At 41.0% G+C, this 19,174-nt stretch overlaps 1 protein-coding gene across 14 annotated transcripts in view; it reads left to right on the top strand.

Annotated features, from left to right (window-relative positions):
- TRAK1 (trafficking kinesin protein 1) overlaps positions 1–17,143 on the top strand; it is a 140,533-nt gene extending 123,390 nt beyond the window's left edge. For 6 of the 14 annotated variants that reach the window (XM_030007987.2, XM_030007985.2, XM_030007990.2 and 3 more), the window contains 3 exons: positions 111–440; positions 9,195–9,297; positions 14,180–17,143. In XM_030007987.2, coding sequence (XP_029863847.1) covers positions 111–440; positions 9,195–9,297; positions 14,180–14,978 — 1,232 coding nt within the window. In that variant the 3' untranslated portion in view covers positions 14,979–17,143. Of the gene's footprint in view, positions 1–110; positions 3,037–3,414; positions 4,970–9,194; positions 9,298–10,605; positions 10,695–11,083; positions 11,337–14,179 lie in introns of those variants that run through there. The other 8 variants (XM_030007986.2, XM_030007992.2, XR_005932034.1 and 5 more) reach the window with 7 other exon arrangements.
- The last annotated feature ends 2,031 nt before the right edge of the window (positions 17,144–19,174 follow it).

Below are 19,174 nucleotides of genomic sequence, written 5' to 3'. Positions count from 1 at the left end.
TGGAGCTCCCAAACTTTTGCTCTTCTGGATAAACAAGGTGGGATTTTCTGCCGTGTAGGTCCCAGATTGATTACTGATTTATTTTGGTTGTCTTTCTGTTCCCTTCCAAGGTTCTGCCACTTTGCACCACTGGCAGCAGCTGGCTCAGCCTCACCTGGGCGGCATCCTGGACCCAAGGCCCGGGGTTGTCACCAAGGGCTTCAGGACCCTCGACCTGGACCTGGATGAAGTGTACTGCCTTAATGACTATGAGGAAGATGAGACAGGTGACATTTCTTACAAGGGCCTAACTACCTCGACGCCAGTTCAGCACACAGAGACCTCAGGTGAGAGGTCACAAGCACAAGTGACTGTTTCAGACAACAAGAATAACCCCCGCCAATCTCAGGCTTACACAGAGGAGATGCAGGAGTCCGCGGCTGACGATGATGAGGGGTCTGGTGAGGGAAACTCATTAAGTCCAGTAAAACTGACATCTTTACAGGATTTTGATTACTGGGCCATTCTCGCATCTCTTCAGAACAGCATCCATAGCATTGCTTTGTGTGTAGCATCTGCACGTTAATGCGTGCAGTAGTTAGAACATAACCATTCTAACATTGGCTCAAAAATCCTTTCTTTAATAATCTTTTAATTTGACTTTTTTTTTTTTTTTTTTCAGTAACAGCATCTGTGGTCAATATTTTACTCTTATTTTGATAAGAGAAGGCTGCTAAAAGGAAGTGGTTCGTTCACAAACCTTTGTGTGGCACGTATGCAACTTGTATGTGTATTTAGTGCACGCTCTTCAGTGTATGTAATGTACGGACAATATATATTTTGTATGCCTATAGCGCAGATATTCTTCTGACTGTTCATAAGAGGTGACACTATGCTTCAGATTTTTTGTACTTTGGGAAAAACCCAAAGATTAAATGATGACAAAAAGGTGCCTCTAAGTTGCCTTTGCTGAAACAAATGGAAGTGCCTTGAAAATCAAGGAAAGACATTTTGCAAGTTTAATTCAGTTACCTCAGGTACAGTTACCTGTTTTTAAATTCCCTCTGAGATGAGGAATTAAGAGGATGTTTTTATGCAGAGAATAATGACATTTCCCTCATTCCATCACACTATTAAATTCTATCCTTCCTATTCATACCATATTAAGACTTAAACATTTTAAAGTGACACAGTACTGCATGAGTTATTAGATATTCTAAACTGACATTTGCAGTCTATTATTGCACAAGGTTACAGGTTCTCAGACTATAGATGTGTTTTGAGTTTGTGTGGTTTATTTTTTGGGGGTTTTTTGGGGGGTGTGTTTGTTTTGTTTTAATAAGCTATATAGGAGTGTTAGTCTTCATTAAGATTTGCCACTGGTAAAGAATTATATTTAGTCGAGAATCAGAAAACTACCAGAACTCCTTTTTCTTCAGACTTCTTGTTTTTACATAACTACTTTAAATGAAGACACTTCCTTCCCCCTCCTTTTTCTGGAATAAATCATAATTTTTTGGCTGGTCTGTGGAAGATTAGATTGTCTCAGGGCTAGACAATAATATTTCTGTTATTTTAGTCAAGTGCAGAATATCCTCAGTTCTTACTGAAATGGCAGTTCAGTGCTTTCAGCTATTGAATATAAACTACTTTTTTGCAGTCAGTTGTATTAAGATTAAACTTCGAGTCATAGAATCATTTAGGTTGGAAAAGACCCTTAAGATCATTGAGTCCAACCATAAACCTAACATTGCCAAGTCCACCCCTAAACCATGTCCCTAAGCACCACATCTACATGTCTTTTAAATACCTCCAGGGATGGTGACTCAACCCCTTCCCTGGGCAGCCTGTTCCAGTGCTCGAACATTCAAACCCTTCAACGTCCCTTTCCTTTGGCAGAAATTGTCTTTGTTCTATGAGGTCTATTGCCCAGGAATAATGATTATATTAATTTTTTTATATTAATATGGAAATAAATACTGCCTCTGCAGTATTTGTGTACAGTTTGGGATATTATCCAGGTTTTTATCATTTTGAAGAGTCTGAATAACAACAGCAAGAAAAGCTGGAGATCTAGGAAACATGGACTGAAATAATCAAAGACTGAAATAACTGGCATTTTTTAAGGTCTACAGAATAAAAGATTCAAGAAAAGATATGATTCATTTTAAAATGTGTTGCTGCAGAGAGGAAGGGAACAAGCAGTTCTTCATGTACTCAGGATACAATAACTATGCAAAAAAAAAGCTGTTTGGGTTGCACTTTGGGTGAAGAATTTTCTAATTGTAAGAACATTCAACACAGGAACATGTTGAAAATTTGGAAACCTTATTGTCGTGCACTATACATAGACAAGGATATAGATATAGTTTAGTTCTTTGGGTTTTTTTAAGAACAGATTTGTAAAACATCTGTGGGTAATGATTTGGAAGAGTTCTTTCTTTGGAGCAGGAAAATAAATGTAGACCTGCACTGTGATTACAAACTGGCAAGAAAGACTAGTATTTCCCTCCATTTTCTTTCTCCTTTATAATTTCAATACAGGTCACTGTTATCAACAGGTTATTCCCTGGTTACTGCTGATTTTGCCTGGGAAAACTCTAGCTCTCTCAGACAAGGTTTTTAATCGTATTCCCTACCTTTTAAATTGGCAAAAGCCTATGAAATTGTCCTAGTAATCTTATTTCATCTTGTATTGTTTGCCAAGTAATTTTAATACAGTACAGCAATAGAGAAATTGATCAAAATGAGTAACTTTGATGTGTAGAATGAACAAACGCACTGAAAACTTTAATTTCCCATTCTTCATTCTTCCTTCAAATTGCCCAGCTGCTTAGGATTCAGGAGCATCCATGAGCCACTACTTCATTATTAGTTGTGTTACTCAAATGAAGTAAAGACACTACTGTATCTGCCTTTTGTTGAAGCAGTCTGTAAAGTGGTATACAAGGAGAAGGTAATTGTGGATGTTTTCAGACTAGGCACTTGCTAATGTGGCTGTGTTTCTTAGGATCCACAATGTGCCCACTGAAGAATATCTTTTGGGACCAGAGATGTGTGCTTAGCTTATGTATTTCTTTTGTATTTAAATATTGTGCAGCCATTGCTCCTCTTGAAGAAAGCTCCTCAGCATTCTTCCTGCCTCTCCTAGATTTCTGTGTAAGAAATGCAATGCAGGTAGGGGTGTGTGTGGACATACGGTTCCTTAGAAGCGCTGTTACAAGCACAAGGTTATGACCTCATTGCTTGCATGATTCCAGGGGAGATTCCAGGTGGCAACGCACAGAATAAGCTCTTGCTGGAGAATGTGAAAGTAAAATAAAAAGGGAGGGAGAAAGATATCTTGGATACAATCTTTAATGATAGTGCTTTTGCTTGTAATCCAGGATAGCTCTGTTGTGGAAAAATCTAGTTCAAGAGGTTTGTAAAAGCCAGAAAGTATCTCCCTGCAGTTGCCATTGGCGGGCCATAGAGCGTGCCGGTCTAGAGCTACAGGTCTTCTAACCTGAGAAGAAAATGTCTTTGGAAATACAGTGCCTACAAGGACTGTTTCCAGCAGGTGTAAGTCATCATAGTCTTTTGGGTAGGCATCTGCTTCATTTGATATGTGTGCTTTGAGGCTTGTATCTTACCTTTTTTTGCGCTGGAGATGTTCTCTGGCAGAGTACTATGAGGTCCTGTTCTTGCTGCCTTTTTGTGGGAGTGCAGAGTGCTGCTCGAGATGAGCCCAAGAGAAGTCATTTTAACATCCAGGCTCAGGAGAGCAAGCATTGCTGGTAGTGCCAAAGGTGTCTTGTAGCCAAAATAAATGTATTCAGAACAGAGTATCAGTTGTTTCTTGTTGAGTGATGGATAGAGTCAGAAATCATTCTGACTAAATAAGAAAAAATTAGGAACCTTGATTTTTCCTGTCCCTGTATTGAAACCTGTAGTATCCGTTGATACATAAAATAATTTCCTCACCGTATATGCAGATTATATCCCAATTATGGCACTGAATATTTCAGAAGAAATAAACACACATGTAATTTATGACCTGCAGTTGGTCTGTTGGAGCTGTACACTGTGTGCGGGCCCAGTAACTTTATGGAAGATTGTAAATTCCAGAATTGCAGCTCTAGCCTGATATCCAGGAATAGGTTGAAATTTGTGTATCACTTAAGTAGCCTCTCAGTATAATTGGAATGGTAAAGAAGTTACAGGACACAGCAATGTTAATACCATCTAGGACAAGTAATTTTTGCAGGACAAACTTCTAGTAACCTCAATATATTTTTTTATTCTTTGAAAGAAACTGTATTATATTGTAAAACCGTACAGAGTCTGTGTTGGGGAGAGGGGTGGTTGTTGGGGGGGAGGTGCTTGGTTGTTGTTGGGGTTTTTTTAATTCATCGCCTTTCAGGTTTCCCTTAAACAAACAAGAAACCCCAAGCCATTCAAAGCACTTAATAATGTTGTGAATGTTCTCATTTTGAAGTTGGAAGGGCTACACTTGATTCAGCATGTGCTTAGTTGCATGCTAGTATTGGGTGCATGAACTGGTCTTTCAGTACTTGTGTTTGTTAGTTCCACTGATGGATTGCTTTGAACAGACGTGTGCACGGCATTACGGGATCAGCCCTCTTGTACTTCATGTTTAGACCTTAACCACGCCATGGAGATCTTTCCAAATAGGTGCCTAAATCACAGAAACAGATAATGAATGTCTTATGTTTGAGTTTTTAGCAAGATTACTATACATGCTTCTAAGAGATTACCATTGTACAGAAAAGCAATATATTTTGTAACTTTTCTTAGAACCAAGGTATTGATGCATATTTAAATATATTTTATTTTCAAATGGCATGAATATTTCACAGTAATTATTTCTTTAAGAAAAGTCTGTCAGCAGTTGCTATCTGTGCTGTTAAAATGCTAGAATTTTAATTTGGGGATCCTAGCCTGCATAAACTCATGTTGAAGCCACATTAAATACTTTGAATTCTTTTTACATCTGTGCTTCGTGGTTATATACATATGAGAAGACCTCAGCCAGGAGAAAGCTAAGAAAATCCTGTCCAAAGAATACCTGCCTTTGTTCCATTTTTCACCTCTTCCCGTTCCCAAAGGCAAAATGAATGGAAAGTTTGAAATGCAGATTTTCAGGAAATAATTGTATTGTCGATTTGTTTGAGAAACGTAACAGGAGTAACAATCCTGGCATAGACATACAGATTCTTGGAGGTTTTGAGCATTCATGGTTACCCCTGAGTCCAGTGTTTTCCAAAGGACATCTGAAGGCACATAATGCCTTTAGGAGAGTACCGTGCTCATGTTTTACAGCTGTTGTGTTTATCACCCATCTCCATTTTGTTGTAGTAGTTAACTCGGGCTCCAGCATACCCTATATTCTCCCAGTTCTATCAGCCAGGAGTTCTCCGTACAGGTACCACTGGGTATCGGAGCTCTCGCCTTCAGTCACCTGGAGGGGGTGAACTCTGCTAAATTTAGAGAGTACGTGAAGCAGCTATCATGTCCTGTGGATCCTAATGGGGTTTCATCACCTAGTTTTCAGGAATTTCACCTTGCCCAAGAACGGAGTTGGTGGCATAGACTGGCAAAAGCGAAGTCCATAGCTTGTATTGTGAATGATCACACTGGAGGAAAAAAGTGCCTCTTAATGGTCCTTCGTTACCCTCTTCCAAAGCAGACAGAGCTTTTTTTTTCTATTCAGCAATAAGATAAACTTTGAATGCTTTAAAACACCATTTGTTGCTCTAAGGACTTCCCAACCTGATTGTCATTCCATCCCTGTCTCACCAGGCTGTGCTAAAGAGATGCCCAAATTCTATTGCTCACTCTGCTGACAGAGCAGGAAACCAGGTTTTGCCCTTCTGTAGAAATGATGAGCAGAGTGGCTTGCTTCAGAGTTGGACTAAAACCTTTGTGCCAGTCTGGATCAACTCATACTCTGAAGATTTCTGATTTTTTTTTTTTTAAAGTTCATTTTTGCATAAATCTGTATTTGCAGGAATAGATGTTTATATAAAATGCAAAGATTTACTGGCCGCTGAGAGCTCTCTACCTCCTTGCTATTCATCTAGTGTAACAGCAAATTTGAGTTTGGAACCAAGGGTACAAAAGTTAATGGTGTTTTAGTATAGTTGCCTCTTACAAATCTACCTCGATCTCAATTTCTTGATGCCTTTTTGTGGATGGGGCAGGCCACTGTTTTACCTACTGTAATTTAGTACCTTTCTCTGCACAAGCTGGTTGAAAAGCCAGATTAAACGGTCGTTGGAGGGTTCCCTGAGCAGAAGATCGTGTCCTAAATGCATCTGTTGTGCTGTTTGCACCTACCAGAACGGCCCATAATCTCTCAGTACTGGAGCTGGATCTGAAACAGCTCTGAGCTATATAAAATCAGCTCTGTGTTTTCAGTGGGGAAAGCTCTGTTTTACCAGAAGATGGAGCTCTCTGCAGTCAGTTTGACTAGTACCTGCCTTTTTTTTGCAGTATTTTAAAAGATGTTTTACAACAGTGTTTGTGCTTATAGGAAAGTCTCAGCTGTGAAGTTTTGCATTTTTTCCAAAATGCCTAAGAATTGTTTGAGAGAGCTTAATAAGGTAAAGAATCATTAATGACTGAGAGACAAAACACGATCCAGTGGCAATCTAAGGTTTAGCTTGAATTTTAATTTAGGGGAAAAATGCACATACAATTTAGTTTATATTTTCCTGATGGATAAAATTACATGAAGTTTGTGTAAATTTTGCTAAACACTGAATTATATACAGATTTTTTTTTCATACAGATGTGAAGCCTCATTGTTAATCATCCACTACTTTGAAAAAGAGGGTTTAAATAAAACATTTTATTTCAGATGCAGTCACATGGAGCAGATGTTTATATTTAAAGTAATACTTTGCTGTATGTACATGTGAAGATAGTCTCTCTTATTATAACCTTATGTATTACTTCCTCACAAATTTATACCAGCTCAGGATATGGACATTATGTAAAATTACTAGGTTAGGAATGAATAATTTTGTTTCTATTTTATAAACTTTGTTCATTTACAGCAACAGGTTCTTACTCTCTTTGTATTGTGTCCAAAGGATGGAAAATGCTACAGCAATATGATACACCCCATTGTTGACTGATGGAGGATGAAGCTGGTACAGGACTTTCTTAGTGGTATTTGAGGGTGGAATACCTCCTTGGAAATTGTTTGTTGGGGTTTTTTTTTTTTATAATTTCAATTTGTTTCCTCTTATTAGAGTCAGTGATTTCTCTACTTTTAGCAGCCTTCTCCTATCTCTGACTCATTAATAGCAATGAGTCTTGCTTTTGCTAATGCAGCTATGTATCTTCAATGTGCCTGTTTCCAATCTGAGGGGATGCCCAATGGATATTACAGATGGGGAAAATGCACTTACTGTATTGCAGCTATGTGCTTTGGGTTGAGCTTGCAATCTTAAACCAGCATTGCTTTATTCTGTTCTCTATTCATCATCCAAGGATAATTGCTTTGTTTCTACTTGATTTATGTTGAAGTCCTTTGTTTTCTCTAAATAACCAATTTTTTCATGTCCAGTTATTTGAGCTCTTTCTCCAGATTTTCTTTTAACTCTCTACAATATGGAGAGAATCATGATTGCTAGGCTGTGCTCCCTTGTAATAGCTTTTATAGTACTCACACTAATCTCTAAAGCAGCTGGATTCCTGAAGCATCATAATTACCGTCTCTGGAGGTGAAGTAGAGCTTGTTGTTATGTTATGCTGTGCTAACATTTGAGTGTGTTAACATGACACTCCAGTGGGTTTTTAGAAATAGCCTTCTTTAATGTACAGTGGTACATTCCAGCGCTAACTCGAAGTTACCTCACATTGTATGCTTAGCCACTTCTGCTTCCACTGTTCGCACTCCCCATGCTCTAGCCTTCACACACTGCTTATATGTGTTCTTAAAGAACTACCTAACTGCACACACTAGTTTGGAGCTGTGATACTTATATATGAAAAAGGGAACACAGCCACAATTAAGACTTGCCTTGCTTCTGCTAAGCATCTCTGGAAGTTTAGAATGGTGTCTGGTCTAGTTGGTCTGTTTGTCCTTTGCAATGTGTTGAGTAGTTGTGTACTGTGGTATTAAAATGTGGCTTAATCAGAATGGCTCAGGGTTGGGTAGGACTGAGAGGGAGGGAGCTGCACACGGGTTTTATTGTGCATGTCTTTTGACCACTGCTAAGTTTCGTTACTAAGTAAGAGAACCTATGCAATCATGATATCTTTGATGTAATATTTAACTCCGGGTGTTTTTCAACCAGCTTCTCAGATGCATGGCTCTTAAATTTTGTAGTTATTTTGCAACAGCCACAGCTGCATTATACAGCAGGTTAGTATATCCACAGAAGTATCTCCATTAAGAAGAAATAAGTTGGCCTAAGTCCTTCATTTTTTTAAACTGAGCTGTATTGCTTCTTTCCCAAATTACTGATATACTGACAGAGTGGCACCTTTACAGCAGCATTTGTGGGGAAAATTATTTACTACACTGTTTACAAATATTCAAAAACTGCTATATTGTGCAGCTGAGGACATACAGTCTTAAAGAACCTTAACACATGCACAAGAGAAATGTCACAGATGTACAGTAGTGGATCCAAAAAACTACCACTTTCCTTACTGTGGATGTGAAAAGTCAGAGAGAGAGAAACAGTAATATGTGTCTGTCCCCTCCCCACGCCAACAATCTACATTCCTGTAGCCTTAGTGAGCTGGATCCATTACTGAGAAGTAATGGGGATACCTTTTTGTGGATCAATCTAAAAGCTGAAATGCATGAGCATTCAGAAAATCGTAGTGCTCCTGAGCTGGTACTAGAAAAATGCTGCTTGTAATTTCCCACTGATGAAAGTTGCTAGTTTAGATGAGGACTAGCATTTCAAGCACTGCCTTGCCTAAATTTGGTTTGAGCAAGAGTTATCTGCAGTATTAGTGATCATGGGGAAGTTTCAACAGATACTTTAGCGCTGGCCATGGAGTCCTAGATGTGTTTGTTTTGGAGAACAAGTGTCTGTTGGAACACTGTAGCACTTCTGCGTTTCACTTTTCTTGCATTGATCCTGTCTGAGGTACCTCATCACTTTTTGCATCTGTCTTATCAGCACACAGAAGTTTGGTTTTCCCCTTTTCTATGTAAAATGCAAAGAATTTGCTTTTTTCTAATTTAGTACCTCATCCTGGGAAGTGCATGTCACAAACCAACTCCACCTTCACCTTCACCACCTGCCGCATTCTGCACCCTTCCGATGAACTCACACGAGTCACACCAAGGTAAGGGTTTCCCATGATGGCAAAGCGTTCCGCTCTGTCAGAGTTTTCCCTGTAAGGAAAGGCAAAGTAATGGCATAAGCAAAAGCATTAGCTGCACTGGTGAATTACAACACCCCCCCTGAATTATTCCTCCCATTTTGAGTTACCTCAACCTGATTTTATCTGAGAGGCATGCGTAATGTTTTAGAAAGCCAACCAAAACATCTTAAATGTTGTTGTTTCTAGTTAAAATATTGCAGGATCGGACATAACTAAGTTGGCTTCCAGTATCCAAACCAGACTACCCTTGATCCCAAACTAGTTGTAGTCCTCATGTGTGAGCACAGAATGTGGTCTCTCGCAAAAAATACGAGATTTTTTCAGGGAGGAAAAATCTGTATCTTTGGTGCAGAAGAAAAAGGGGTGTGCAGGTAAAGAAATGTAGAACAGTATCCAGGAAGTACATGAGGAATGGAGGAGGAAATATGTCTTAATCAAAAAAAGGAACAGTCTACTTTGTTCCTTGGTATAATTGCTGGAAATGAGTTCATAGTAGCCAGACTGAAACCAATGAACTGGCTTAGTAATAGCAATTGGCATGTATACGCAGTACATGCCGATAGAAGGCAATTCTATAGCCCTACAGAAGGTGAAGATCTGAGAACCAGAGGGGGTGAGTGAATTTCATACCTGAAGAGGGAACTTTCCTTCCTTAGCAAATCGGTATTTAAAGAATGTTTTTTCTGTTTAAAAGGCCAATGCCTCATCCCTTTCTCTGCCCCTTCCAGCTCCTGTGTGGGAGTGTACCGTTGTGTAGGTCCCCGTTCAGAGATGATGTGTCTAGACTTGTTTAGACACGAGATGGGCACTGACTACCTAAGGAACGCATGAAAAGTAAGGGCATTAAATATGCAAACCTGCGAGGTGGAAAGGAAATGGATGAGGATCAAATGTAACTTTTCTGCTTCCCTTTCTGAACTAAGTTAGTTAAGCGTGGCCTGGCTGGTTTTTCTTTACTGTCTTCTGTCTTCCTTTTCCCTCAGCACTGTTACTGAAGAGATCCTTTTATATGGCTGCAGTTCTATTTTAATTTTCTTATTATTGTTGAATTGCTATTAACTGTGGTCATAGTAAACTCCTTGATTACATTGGTTACTAAATCTAACAAATCAGCCATAACTGACAGCTAAATTCAGTACATTTTCAGGTGCCTTAGTTACGCCAAAGTTCATCATTCATTCAGGAGGAAAAAGAGCAAAATAAACAATATGGTGTTTTCAGCAGACATGTTTAAGGAGCTCCTCACCAACTATAAATGATTCTTCACAGGTCATGTGAGGAGGACGAGGAAACTGCATTATGTCTCGTTATGCTGAGAGGAGGTATAGGGCACACACTATGACCCAGCGTGGCAGGGGGTGAGCAGCATTGCCAGCAGCCTCTGTGTTGGCAGGGCCATGTGTAAGGAATGCTAGTGTGTGTGGCACCAGCTAACCCAAAGAGTTTTGATATTTACCTACCTGGTTGTGTTTTAACCTAGCCTCTAACCGAGGTGACGCTCTAACCTGACTAAATTTCATCTAGCAAAATGAGGTGCTCATTTATTTGTTTCTTTTCTCAGTCTAACTCTGAAACTGTCACTGGGCTGAGTGGCTGAGGCCTGTTTGAGTCTTTTTCTGTGGTTGTGTCCAGGCTGCTCTGCAGTGTTGGTCAGTTTGATGGGGAAAATATTTCCAAGTTAAAGCAATACCAAAATGAGCAAACAGACAAAAAAAGCAACACTTATGTAACAATTGCTTTCTTGCAGGGATGTCTTTTGGTTTTTTTAATTGCACTGTAGTATGTACCTGTGCTGACAAATTAGTAGAAATACTAATCTAAATATCTGTGCAATTGAAATCTGGAGCTGGAAAGAATGAAGCTGTTGGAGTTAATAAGCCACTGGAGTGCCGTAGTTTTCATCTCATGACTAGGACATCTTAGAAGCCTGATAATAAACACCCCATGTCTGGGTTTCCAAAATGTACTTGGTCGTACCCTGTAGAAAGTCAGTTCACACAGTAAGTTATCTTTCTCTTTCTTTTCCCTCCCTCATGCTTTTCAAGACTCCTGTACTTCTGTGTTTAGCCAGTGTGTGAGATGCATCACAGTGGCTGTCACTGCTCTTTAGTTCCACCATGAACTGGAATCAGAGCCATGAAGGTCCAGCTTTAATCAGTGCTTAAGAGAAGAATTGTGATCTAACTTCTCCTTTCCGCTCAGCCTTGCCCTTGTGCATGCTGCCGTGGGTGCGTGTGGCCTCCTTAGCTCTGCTATGGGGTGTCCTTCTCCCCTGTCCCTGATTCAGTCCAGGCAGAATGAAGAGGATCTAAGGAGGGAGAGCTTGCCTTAGCACATCTCCCACATGCACTGACAGCCACAGCACACGGGGGTGCAAGGAGACCAATTCTGGAGCCACTTAGCAAGGCTGCTTTTCACATTGCACCAGTCTTAATACTAGTTTTCTCAAACATGTGCTTCACTACGGTTTACGAGGAGGAATATGTGGGAATCCTCTTGCTGAATTGCAACTGCAGGGTGAAAAGCCTTCGGCAGTTTCACTTGCTTACAGTAGCAGTTGGTACAGTTCCAAATCACTGCAAGAGATCATGTTGGTCAGATCCTATTTAGCCATGGAAAGAAGACATGACTTGAGACTTCATAGCATCAGGCTGTTATTTCCTTAATTAAGGAGTTCCTTAAAGATATTTAAGTACTGCTGATTTTTAGAAGATCACTGGACTAGAGTTTGTAGTGTTACGTTAACTCATGTCACCCGATCACTATATACCATGAGATGATGATCTAAGCTCATCACAAACTGTGGCTCAGAACAAAACATTCCAGGGTGTCTAACCTGACATGCATAGTAGTGTTGGCTACACAGAGTTCATTAATGTAAGGTGAAATGAGACTGCAGATTCCAGTCAAGACATCATCTAGGCCTTTTTGTCCATATGGGCAAAAAGGGTGCAATTCGTTTATCGGCCTGGGTCTTCTCTACACCTGGAAATCCGACCAGATTGTCTCAGTGTGGCTATTTGATGCATTTCTTGGTACAGAGAACACAAGTTAAAGTTATGTGTTATGGCTAAGCCAGTCCAACAGCCTGACTCTGCTGAAAAGGGAAGATCCCGCTCTTTCCCCTGTTCTTTCCCCTCCCAGCTGCTTAGTTTTCCTGCTCTCTTGCATTGGCTTTGGTTTTTGTGTGACTCTGCTGAGTGTCTTCTACTTGCTCACCTGGCAAGATGAAGGGGAAGAGTTCCTTCCTTGAACAGTGGTGAGCTCTCAGGTCAGTGAATTCTCTGTTAGCATTGTGTTGCATTGTTCAAGACCCTTTAAATGCCATTAGAGGGGATGAATCCATGCCTAGGAAATATTGCCATGGAATTCAGTTTTTCGTGCATGTATATATGGCAAAAAACCATCACTTGAGCATGGTTAGAAAAAGTTGGAAAGCTTTTTTTTAAAGGTACATGGAACCCTTGGGATTCTCCCAAATAGGCATTAATTTGGAGTGTCATGGATGTCCCACATGCCTTGTTTCTGGAATAACTGAGTACACCACGCCTTATTTAATGAATGGCATTCCTTGGACTGCCATAAATTTTGAGTGGGGATTACCCATAGGTAAACATGCTGTGGCTAACCTGATCTATTAGGAACAGGTTTTTGAAGGATGGCACTGTAGTGCCAGAAACACTCAAACCTCAGTGTCCATGAGATCTCCTACTGTGGCACAGAGGATTTGGAATGTCTCGTTTGTGTTGGTAATTCTTTGGAAATAGGTGCTGCATTCAGTCTGTGTTCATTCAGATGGTCAGCTTGTGGGGAGAGGACGATCTACCAGAATGAATGCTATTTCATATGCCTCAAGAAATCCCAACCCCTAATAACTAGCAGTAGCGTGCTTAAGAAAACAAAATGCTGTACGGCACTAAACGTAAGTCTGTAATGTCTGTCACTTGTTCTAAACGTGCAGGTTATTGCCCACTTAATATTTTCTTGTCCACTGCCTGTACATAGTTTGAGAATAAAGAACTGGAATTGGGGAGCAATTTAGCCATGTTTCAAACTACAGAAATTCATGTTTTACCAAATTAACACTAGAATGGCTCTTTTTCGTGCTTGGTTTGCTGGTGAGTTGTCAGTTACCTGTTGACCAATTGACAACCAAGAGCTCAACTATATTTTCTCATCTCTTTTGATGACTATTCACACAACTGTGCATCTCCATCAAAAGTCCAATTCCCCGTCCCCTTCCCCATAAATGAAAGCAAATTCAACAGAAGAAGGGTATGACCTTACAGAAGTGCATGCTTATGATGATGCCAACTTCTAGCAGCTTTGCTACAAATGCTTCCATAGCAAATATGTTCCCCTCCTCCTGTGCCGTTCTCTCTGCTATGACCCAGCAGTACGAGAAGGACTAGCAATTCTGTATGCTCAGAAGTGACACTAAAGAGTAAACCTTGTCTTGCTTACACCATTGGTCAAGTCCCCCTGTTTCCTTGTCTCATGGAAGCAACTGGGATTTGTGACAGCCAGTAGATCAGGAAGAAAAACTGAAGGTGTTGATCACAAACCTGTCAATTTAATAGTTTATCAGAAGAAATGAGGTGGGGGGGGGGGCAATGCATTAATCCCATGAGACTGGGTGGTGAAGTATGCAAAGTGGAGAGATGCGTTTTGTAAGAGATGATGGTTTTGCACTTGTCATCACATTTGCGAGGAGCTGGGAACTGTCAGCTTCCCGTGCGCTCTAAAAATGGATAAAAGGCCCTGTTCAGGGTTAAAAATCTTGCCTGTGGTAAGTTTTAATTCCCCAGGGGAGAGAATAATTTGCCTGCTCCTTTGTTTTCAGCCTTAATGCAGCACCTACTCCAGCTTGTGGCAGCATTAACAATTTGAAAGGCACCCCGGTGGCTACTCCCTGTACTCCTCGGCGTCTGAGTTTGGCCGAATCCTTCACTAACCTCCGGGAATCCACGACGACGATGAGCACGTCTCTGGGGCTGGTGTGGCTGCTGAAGGAAAGGGGCATCTCAGCAGCAGTGTACAATCCGCAGAGCTGGGACAGAGCCAGCAAAGGCACCCTCCTGAACACCTACCCCCCTAAAATGGCGATCATTCCTTCCACTCCACCAAACTCACCTATGCAGACACCTTCTTCATCCCCTCCATCTTTTGAGTTCAAGTGCACCAGCCCACCTTATGACAACTTCTTGGCTTCAAAGCCGGCTAGCTCAATCTTGAAGGAGGTGAGGAATAAAAAGAACATCAGGAACAGTGAGAGTCAGACTGACGTGTCTGTTTCCAACCTTAACCTCGTGGACAAAGTCAAGAGGTTCGGTATCGCCAAAGTTGTGAGTTCAGGGCAAACGTCAGCTCCTCCTTTAACTGATGACCAGGGACCTCTTCTCTGTGGGGCGCAAGGACCGGTGAGGGCCCTTGTTCCTGGAGGCTTGGCACCAGACAGTCTCCCGTTGGGCTGCCCTGCCGTGACCAGTGCCATCGGGGGCATCCAGCTGAACACTGGCATCCGAAGGAATCGGAGCTTCCCCACCATGGTGGGTTCCAGCATGCAAATGAAAGGCCCGACGTCTCTCACTTCGGGGATCCTCATGGGAACCAAGCTCCCGAAGCAAACTAGCTTACGATGAAGGACTTTATTTTTACAGCTAGTCTTTTTAAATAAAAGTACTCGGGATTCTTTCTCCGATCTTCTTTTCCTTTCCCTGCAGCCCCTTCATTGCCTCTTGAGTTTGACAAATCAACTTTGTGCCTAATGGGAGAAATGTGTAAAGTTTGTATAAAATGTGTAAATATGTACCAGATCTATTGTAACTAATTGGATTATTTTACTGTTCAATTGAGTGCAAAAGTCTCTACGTTATGATTGCTGTATTAAGGTTAACTTGCTAACCTTTTGAAAAGGTTTTTTTTTAAGATGCACTGAGAGAAAAAAACAGAACAAAACCAACAAAAAATAACTTGACTAGGAAAACGTGAATTCTGTAGCTAGCCTAACTTGAGTCAAAGGTGCATGGGAAGTTACTGAATGTGTTATGTGAGACCTCGCATTACATCACTTGAAACATGGGAGCATTTGTGCTTTGTTAAATGCTGAAAAAAAGCACTCAGTTTAACACGCGGTAGTTATAATTTTGCTTCTGTAGATGAGTTGAGCTGGGTTATTGGAGTGCCTGGCTATTGTGCCTGAACAGATGAAACTTTTTTTTTTTTTTTTCTTTCCTTGTTCTGTATTCTCCTCCTCCCCAAGATGGTAAACTTGCACTAATACTGTGTTGAGGTCAGCAGGCCTACTGGTTACCTGGAATATCGACATATTCCTACCACCACTGTTTCATTTGGCACGCTTACACTCTGTGCGACTTCTTTTTTTGTTTTTTCGTTTTGTTTTTCAATGCTGCACTGGATTGTGGAAGGGAAAATGCTTTACTGTGTGTTGCTGCCACTGAAACACGCTTTGTCAGTGCCCCCAAAGAAAACAGTTTTCACAACTCGTGAGGTAAACATGGCAGTGACTTCCTAGAAGTCAAAGTTGCGGAACAGATTGACAGATAAGAATGTTATAAAAGAACATGTAGCAAAACCAGTATTAGGAAAAGGTGTGTCCTTGAAACCTCAGCAGAGAACCATGAAAAACATTTAGTAACGGAGTGGTACAAGCTGGAAAGAGCAACTTGTAGTCCTCATGCTGATCTTCAGGTTTTGTGCATGTCAAGGACTGTGGCCTTGTAAGCAGGGTGAGAATATTCCCCACCCGTTTTCTGTTTTCAGAGAAACCTTTTTTGTCCAAAGTTGGACCTTAGCATAGGTAAAATTATGGGAAACGCTTTATTTCACAGTGGTTTTAAACTGAAAAAATACCTCCTGATACCAAACATATATCCCCCCTGCTTTTTCAGAAAGGAAACAAAAGACCTCACGCAACCTTTAGTTACAGCCAGGCAATCCTAATCTATATTGCAATTTTTTTCTCTGTTTCTCCCAAACTTCTGCTGGGTGCTTGTAGAAAGAATTGAAATATCCTGGAACTGGAACAGGCTGGAGGGAGCTTGTGTCTAGAGCTGAACTGAGACATAGGTTTTTTTGGAAGGGGGGATGGAGAAGAGCGAAGGGGGGAGGGTTTAACATCCACTTTCTTTTTCTTGCACTTCTTGTGGCATCTAAATCAAGCTCCCCGTTTGTTACCATTGTCACACTACACGTAATTGCCGTGAATTGCTGTTTGTACCAGACTGTTACTAAATCATTAGCACTGATAATTTCTTGTATAAATGAAACTGTCTTAGTCTTTGTGATGAGAGATAGGTGGGTGGGGTTTTTTTCTGAATGAAGTAGTTACTGCAGTAGTGCTATGGACACTAAGGATATTTTTTGAGAAAGAAAAAACACATCGGTCAGTTACTGCATGTGTTTGAAGACTTCTATTTATTCTATGAACTTAACAATGTTTTAGTAAAATGTCATCAGCTCTCTTTGCTGTTGTATGTGTGCACTTATTGCAAGTAAATTTAAGTATCTTTTTATTTGAATGTATCTTAAAACAGTAGATAGAAAAACAGTTGATTCTGAAAAAAATCATGGACTTAATGGACCATTTTATATACCCAGAGGAAGAAAGCAATACCACATGAGAACTTAAAGTGTGGAAGTTAATCATGCAATCGGGAAGTATTATTTAGCCTTTAAATAAGCAGTAGGAGCTGTCCACCCACCAGAGAAAGCAATTGTAACACATCAGAAAGGTGAAATTTAAATTTTTCTTCACTAATACCAATAAAATAACAGAAAAGTTGCATTGTTGTGTATTATTCAACTTTGTTCCTATTCTTTTAAGGTGATAAATCTTCCACCTGGATCCCTTGCTTTCATCTCTCAGTCAAAGCAAAAGAAGAAGCCATCACCACGTTTAGTTTTTAAATTCTTAGACACAGAAGTGGTTGAAAAGTTATAAGATTTTAAGGTTGCTGGAACTGGTGAAACTTAGGTCAAAACAAAAATTATAGAAGTGAACGTGGTTGGTTTGTTTTTACTTGAGTTCCAAGAAAGCAGAATTGGATGTTGTGTGGTTTGTTTATTTTGAGCGGGAGACGGGTGTGAATTTTCCCACCTAATATGATGCAAAATCTGTAGTGACAAAATGTGACAGTACAGAGTAAGGAGGAAACGTCCTGTGTTTTCCAACAGAGACAGAAGTGAGGGCTGCTGTTAGCTAGTGTCTTCTTTACTGAGGGAGGAAACAGCCCACTGATTAAACACCAGGTAATGAGGAACACAAAAAATCCTGCACACATAGTGAGAGCTAAGTAATGCTAGAAGAGCTCCCTGGAGGAGGGGGTAGTCAGGCAATAATTCATGGAAAGATTAGACAGCCTCATACCTTGAGGAGAGGGATGTTTGTGAGGTCGGGAGGGAAATAATACCATTTATATCACATACTTGCTACAGAGAGAAAGCTGGCGAGCAGTAATGCCAAAATAAACTTTTGGAGGGCTTGCACGAGTATGACGCAGTGCCATACGACAACCGTGAGAAGGGCCGATGCCATGCTGGGCACATCCAGGTACGGTGTTGGCGACTATAGAGGATCATTCTTCCTGTCGGCCCCGCTCCGAGCCTGGGGGAGGCTCGTGATCAGAAAGTTAATGGTTAACGGGAGGGATCCAGGGCCCTGTGCAGAAGTGAGAGCAAGAAGGGAAGCTCTCAGGAGCACTTGGAGTGGGATCTATTAATGAAAGTTGATGCTTAAGGTTTAAAAAGAGAAAAGTTCTACTTCGAGAAAACCACATTCTGTTAGCGATAAATACCATACTGGGATATTATTTGGTCTATCTGGACCTGATCGGTCCTGTCCTCTTCAAAAAGCAAATATTCTCAGAGATGTGAGCCTAGAGGACTCCCACTTAAATTGGGATCATAGCGTCTACCTGCATGTATCTTATTGCAAGACTGTAGTATTGAGACACGAGCATTTTGAGGAAGGTATTTTCTCCTATTATAGCTAAAAAATAAGATGTTAAATAGTAATTCAGACTAGATAAGTCCTTTTTTTACAGGCTTATGTGTTTTATCTGGATATCGCAGTGGACCAACTCAGGCGCTTGTGGCCTCATGCGGTACCTTCCTGGGCCTTGGGGAGCAAGGACACAACCCCACAAGTCCAGTTCCTGAATCCCTTCGGCTGTCACCTTGGTCAGGAGTTTCAACCCCTGCGCTCATTGATAGTGCGATCAGGGGACAAGTGACAGTGGCGTATGAGCCAGGGAAGGCAAAAGAAATAAATGTGCAGCAGAAAATGGGAACGTAAAATTATTTGATTGCACCCAGGAAGGTTTGTAAGGCAGGTGTACGAGTGATGGAAATTAAGCGGAGCATAATGCAGTTTCCAGCACAGTTCTATGCCAGGCTGGCTGCTGCTGTGCTGGGGAGCCCTGCAGAAACCCACCTCCCACACCAGCTTCTAGAGGGAGCTGTCAGTTCTATAAATGCTTTCAAATGATCTTTCAGGGCTTACATAAATTAATCATAAGGTCTCACAAATGGCAAAACAGATGTTTGCTTGTTCTGTGTAAACTGTTGCCTTGCCCTAGGTAGCCTGCTGTCCTTGATTTTATAAGCTGTGTGCATGGTGGGATTTCTCTTGTGCTGGCAGTTCTTGCTGTAGCTGCAATAGGTGCTGGCTTCTCTTTGCACTTGAAAGCAGGCCATTGCTATGGCTCACAGGGAGCTCTTGGAAACCGCTCGCCCGTGGGGTGGGAACTTTTCTGCCACAGGAGCTGCTGCGGTGCAGTGGAGGGCTGCGTTCTTCACTGAGAAAGGAAGGTACCCA

Source organism: Aquila chrysaetos, chromosome 3 (assembly GCF_900496995.4).
Source record: "Aquila chrysaetos chrysaetos chromosome 3, bAquChr1.4, whole genome shotgun sequence".
In the NCBI taxonomy this organism is placed as follows: domain Eukaryota; kingdom Metazoa; phylum Chordata; class Aves; order Accipitriformes; family Accipitridae; genus Aquila; species Aquila chrysaetos.
The sequence above is the reverse complement of the archived record's forward strand: the minus strand, read 5'-3'. Positions and strand labels throughout refer to the sequence as shown.